Consider the following 6,000-nt stretch of genomic DNA (forward strand, 5'->3'; position numbering starts at 1 on the left):
TGTCAGCCCCAAGCCTGGATATTGTCCAGGTCTTGCTGCCTTTGGACATGGACTGCTTCATTATCTGAGGAGTCGCGAATGGTGCTGAACATTGTGCAGCCATCAGCAAACATCCCCACTTTGCCCTTATGTTGGAAGGAAGGTCATTGATGAAGCAGCTGAAGATGGTTGGGTAGGACACTACCCTGAGGAACTCCTGCAGTGATGTCCCAGGGCTGAGATGTCTGACCTCCAACAACAACAACCATTTTCCTTTGTGCCAGGTATGAACTAAGGAAAGATCAGAATCAGACAATAATGTAGAGATGGAAATAAGCAGGCTTATTAATGGGGTTGATGTGTGGTCAGAGCTCATTTTGAGGCATATTTGCTTCAGCCTTCAAGACATTTACTGAGGAAAGGGTATGAAACCTAACTGGAATCCAGCCTATATTGCAGCTGTTCCATTTATCAAATTGCTGTTTATCCCTTTAAATTTCTGATCCTTCCTTTCAATTCTACCACTCCAAATTTCTGTCCGTTTATTTCTCTTTATTTGATCATTTCATCTCGATCTGTCTGTCTCTCTTCCTTACCTCCCAATCTCCGTCTCCCAATACTCACTTCCTCCATTTAAATTGTCTTTTTTCTGCCTCATTCCCATTTCCCTCTTATACTCTTTTTGTTTTGAAAGCATCCAACCTACTGGTCTCACCTATTTCCTGTGGTAACAAATCACACATTGGAACCATTCAGATGTGAATCCGAAACATTCATTCCACATCTACCCTGTACAACCTATTCATAATTTTAAAGATTTCTGTCAGGTCTTTTCAAAGTTTTTCTCATCAAAAGAAAATTGGCCCAACTTGTATCTTTCCGCAATAGTTATAATGTTCTTTGTTCTAGTAGCATCTTTGTGGATGTTTTTTGTACTTTCTGCACTGTTTCTATATCCTTTCAACAGTTCAGAGATCGGAACTAATCACAGACCTGACCCAGGTTCCTACACAATTTTATCCTGTTTCTCTATGTTTAAAATTCACTGAGTATGGGACCCCGATTTCACCAGTAATAATAATAATTTTTATTAGTGTCACGAGTAGGCTTACATTAACACTCCAATGAAGTTACTGTGAAAAGCCCCTAGTCGCCACATTCCGGCGCCTGTTCAGGTACAGGGGAGAATTCAATGTCCAATTCACCTAACAAGCACGTCTTTCGGGACTTGTGGGAGGAAACCGCAGCACCCGGAGGAAACCCACGCAGACACAGGGAGGCATATGGAGTACAGATTCAGTACTAGGACGCAGTGACCATGAGCTTAGGCAGTGATTGCCAATAATCGAGAGACGTTGTTGATACAGTGTTTGTGACCCAGAAATAAATCTTTTCCCCATTTTGGGAGTGTTTATTTGCAATGGTCAAACTATTACTTAAGCAGGTAGGTAAAAATGGATGAAATGTATTTTTTTCAAATGCCTTCCCCAGTCAAATAGCCTGAATGGCCTCACAGCTCAGACTGAGCTGTTGTGGGTGGTGTTGGAACCTGACCCCAGACCTCAGTTTGGGACCTTCAGAACTTGTCTTTAGTTTGTTTTTGGAAAGTTGGAATCTATATTTCTACTATTATAACATTGAACACACTTCACAAGTGCTCTACTGACTAGGAACCGCTCTGGGAGGCGCAGTGGTGTAAAAGGGCGCGATATAAATGTAAGTATTTTCCACAGCTCATGCATGGTGAGGAGAAAATAGACTGGCCCAACATTCCGGGAATGTCATGTGTCCATATTCCCAAATCCCCCAGAAACGGCCCAATCCCTGGGCTGCTGGATCCAATCCCCGTAGCTGGATCCAATCCCTGGGTCGCTGGATCCAGTGCCCGGGCCGCTGGATCCAATCCCCGGGTCGCTGGATCCAGTGCCCGGGCCGCTGGATCCAATCCCCATAGCTGGATCCAGTACCAGGGCCGCTGGATCCAGTGCCCGGGCCGTTGAATTCAGTGCCTGGGGTGCTGGATCCAGTGCCTGGGCCGCTGGATCCAATACCCGGGCCGTGGATCCAGTTCCCGGGCCACTGTATCCAATCCCCGGGCTGCTGGATCCAATCCCCGGCCGCTGGATCCAGTGCCCGGGTCGCTGGATCCAATCCCCGGGCCGCTGGGTCCAATCCCTGGGCCCCTGGATCCAAGACCCGGGCCGCTGGATCCAATCCATGGATCGCTGGATCTAATCCCCACCCCGCTGGATCCAATCCTCGGGCCGTGGATCCGGTTCCCGGGCCGCTGGATCCAGTGCCCGGGCCGCTGGATGTAATCCAAGGGCCGCTGGATCCAGTGCCCGAGCCGCTGGATCCAATCCCTGGGCCGCTGGATCCAGTGTTCGGTCCCCAGGATCCAATCCCCGGGCCGCTGGATCCAGTGACCGGGCCGCTGGATCCAATCCCAAAGCAGTGGATCCAGTTCCCGGGCCGCTGGATCCAATCCCCGGGCCGCTGGATCCAATCCCTGGGCCGCTTGATCCAGTGCCCGGGCCGCTGGATCTAATCCCCGGCCTGCTGGATCCAGTGACCTGGCCGCTGGATCCAATCCCAAAGCCATGGATCCAGTTCCCGGGCCGCTGGATCCAATCCCTGGGCCGCTGGATCCAGTGCCCGGGCCACTGGATCCAATCCCTGGGCTGCTGGATCCAGTGCACGGGCCGCCGGATCCAATCCACGGCCGCTGGATCCTATACCCGGGCCGCTGGATCCAGTACCTGGGCCGCTGGATCTAATCCCTGGGCCGCTGGATCCAGTGCCTGGGCCGCTGGATCCAATCCCTGGGCCGCTAGATCCAGTGTCCGGGCCGCTGGATCCAATCCCAGGGCCGCTGGATCCAATCCCCGGGCCGCTGGATCCTGTGACCGGGCCGCTGGATCCAATCCCAAAGCCGTGGATCCAGTTCCCGGGCTGCTGGATCCAATCCCCGGGCCGCTGGATCCAGTGCCCGGGCCGCTGGATCCAATCCCCGGCCCGCTAGATCTAGTGCCCGGGCCGCTGGATCCAACACCCGGGCTGCTGGGTCCACATGCCCGGGCTGCTGGATCCAATCCCCGGCCACTGGATCCAATCCCTGGGTCGCTTGATCCAGTGCCCAGGCCGCTGGATCTAATCCCTGGGCCGCTGGATCCAATCCCAGGGCCGCTGGATCCAATCCCCGGGCCGCTGGATCCAGTGTTCAGGCCGCTGGATCCAATAACAGGGCCGCTGGATCCAGTATCCGTGCAGCTGGATCCAATCCCTGGGCAGCTGGATCCAGTGCCCAGGTCACTGGATCCAATCCTAGGGTTGCTGGATCCAGTGCCCGGGCCGCTGGATCCAATCCCAGGGTCGCTGGATCCAATCCCTGGGCCGCTGGATCCAGTGCCCAGGCCACTGGATCCAATCCCAGGGCCGCTGGATCCAGTGCCCGGGCCGCTGGATCCATTCCCAGGGTCGCTGGATCCAGTGCCCAGGCCGCTGGATCTAATCCCCGGGCCGCTGGATCCAATCCCCGGTCGCTGGATCCAATGTTCGGGCCGCAGGATCCAATCCCTTGGCCGCTGGATCCAGAGCCCATGCCACTGGATCCAATCCCAGGGCCGCTGGATCCAATCCCCGGGCCGCTGGATCCAATCCCCGGGCCGCTGGATCCAGTATTCGGGCCGCTGGATACAATCCCTGGGCCGCTGGATCCAGTGCCCAGGCCACTGGATACAATCCACGGGCTGCTGGCTCCAGTTCCCGGGACGCTGGATCCAGTCCCCGGGCCGCTGGATCCAATCCTCGGGACGCTGGATCCAATCCCTGGGCCGCTGGATCCAGTGCCCGGGCCGCTGGAACCAATCCCAGGGCCGCTGGATCCAGTGCCCAGGCCGCTGGATCCAATCCCAGGGCCGCTGGATCCAATCCCTGGGCCGCTGGATCCAGTGTCCGGGCCGCTGGTTCCAGTGTCCGGGCTGCTGGATCCAATCCCCGGGCCACTGGATCCAATCCCAGGGCCGCAGGATCCAGTGCCCTGTCCGCTGGATCCAATCCCTGGGCCGCTGGATCCAGTGCCCTGGCCACTGGATCCAATCCCAAGGCCGTTGGATCCAGTGCCCGGGCCACTGGATCCAATCCCAGGGCCGCTGGATCCAATCCCCGGGCCGCTGGATCCAATCCCCGGGCCGCAGGATCCAGTGTTTGGACCGCTGGATCCAGTATCCGGGCCGCTGGATCCAATCCGAGTGCCGCAGGATCCAGTGCATGGGCCGCTGGATCCAATCCCTGGGCTGCTGGATCCAGTGCCCAGGCCACTGGATCCAATCCCAGGGCCGCTGGATCCAGTGCCCGGGCCACTGGATCCAATTGCAGGGTTGCTGGATCCAGTGCCCGGGCCGCTGGATCCAATCCCTGGGCCGCTGGATCCAGTGCCCAGGCCACTGGATCCAATCCTAGGGTCGCTGGATCCAGTGCTCAGGCCACTGGATCCAATCCTAGGGTCGCTGGATCCAGTGCCCGGGCCGCTGGATCCAATCCATGGGTCGCTGGATCCAATCCCTGGGCCGCTGGATCCAGTGCCCAGGCCACTGGATCCAATCCCAGGGCCGCTGGATCTAGTGCCCGGGCCGCTGGATCCAATCCCAGGGTCGCAGGATCCAGTGCCCAGGCCGCTGGATCTAATCCCCGGGCCACTGGAACCAATCCCCGGGTCGCTGGATCCAGTGTTTGGGCCGCTGGATCCAATCCCTGGGCCACTGGATCCAATCCCCTGGCTGCTGGATCCAGTGCCCAGGCCGCTATATCCAATTCCTGGGCAGCTGGATCCAATCCCAGGGCCGCTGGATCCAATCCCAGGGCCGCTGGATCCAGTGTCCGGGCCGCTGGAACCATTGTCTGGACCGCTGGATCCAGTGTCCGGGCTGCTGGATCCAATCCCTGGGCCACTGGATCCAATCCCTGGGCCGCTGGATCCAGTGCCCAGGCCACTGGATCCAATCCCATGGCCGCTGGATCCAGTGCACGGGCCGCTGGATCCAATCCCTGGGCCGCTGGATCCAGTGCCCGGGCCACTGGATCCAATCCCAGGGTCGCTGGATCCAATCCCAGGGCCGCTTGATCCATTCCCCGGTCCGCTGGATCCAATCCCCGGGCCGCAGGATCCAGTGTTCGGGCCGCTGGATCCAATCCCAGGGCCGCTGGATCCAGTATCCGGGCCGCTGGATCCAATCCGAGGGCCGCTGGATCCAGTGCACGGGCCGCTGGATCCAATCCCTGGGCCACTGGATCCAGTGCCCAGGCCACTGGATCCAATCCCAGGGCCGCTGGATCCAGTGCCCGGGCCGCTGGATCCAGTGCCCGGGCCGCTGGATCCAATCCCTGGCCGCTGGATCCAGTGCCCAGGCCACTGGATCCAATCCTAGGGTCGCTGGATCCAGTGCTCAGGCCACTGGATCCAATCCTAGGGTCGCTGGATCCAGTGCCCGGGCCGCTGGATCCAATCCCAGGGTCGCTGGATCCAATCCCTGGGCCGCTGGATCCAGTGCCCAGGCCACTGGATCCAATCCCAGGGCCACTGGATCTAGTGCCCGGGCCGCTGGATCCAATCCCAGGGTCGCAGGATCCAGTGCCCAGGCTGCTGGATCTAATCCCCGGGCCACTGGAACCAATCCCCGGGTCGCTGGATCCAGTGTTCGGGCCGCTGGATCCAATCCCTGGGCCACTGGATCCAATCCCCTGGCTGCTGGATCCAGTGCCCAGGCCGCTATATCCAATTCCTGGGCCGCTGGATCCAATCCCAGGGCCGCTGGATCCAATCCCAGGGCCGCTGGATCCAGTGTCCGGGCCGCTGGAACCATTGTCTGGACCGCTGGATCCAGTGTCCGGGCTGCTGGATCCAATCCCTGGGCCACTGGATCCAATACCAGGGCCGTTGTATCCAGTGCCCGGGCCACTGGATCCAATCCCAGGGTCGCTGGATCCAGTCCCAGGGACGCTTGATCCAGTATCCGGGCCGCT

At 58.8% G+C, this 6,000-nt stretch overlaps 2 protein-coding genes across 2 annotated transcripts in view; one reads left to right on the forward strand and one right to left on the reverse strand.

Annotated features, from left to right (window-relative positions):
* LOC119956440 (transcriptional enhancer factor TEF-1-like) overlaps positions 1-6,000 on the forward strand; it is a 76,040-nt gene that overhangs the window by 4,249 nt on the left and 65,791 nt on the right.
* LOC119956609 (spidroin-2-like) overlaps positions 4,459-6,000 on the reverse strand; it is a 14,690-nt gene continuing 13,148 nt past the window's right edge. Inside the window, exon 2 of the mRNA XM_038783947.1 lies at positions 4,459-5,998. Within this exon, the coding sequence (XP_038639875.1) occupies positions 4,459-5,998 (1,540 nt within the window). The remainder of the gene's footprint in view (positions 5,999-6,000) is intronic.

Source organism: Scyliorhinus canicula, chromosome 23, assembly GCF_902713615.1.
Source record: "Scyliorhinus canicula chromosome 23, sScyCan1.1, whole genome shotgun sequence".
Lineage (NCBI taxonomy): Eukaryota > Metazoa > Chordata > Chondrichthyes > Carcharhiniformes > Scyliorhinidae > Scyliorhinus > Scyliorhinus canicula.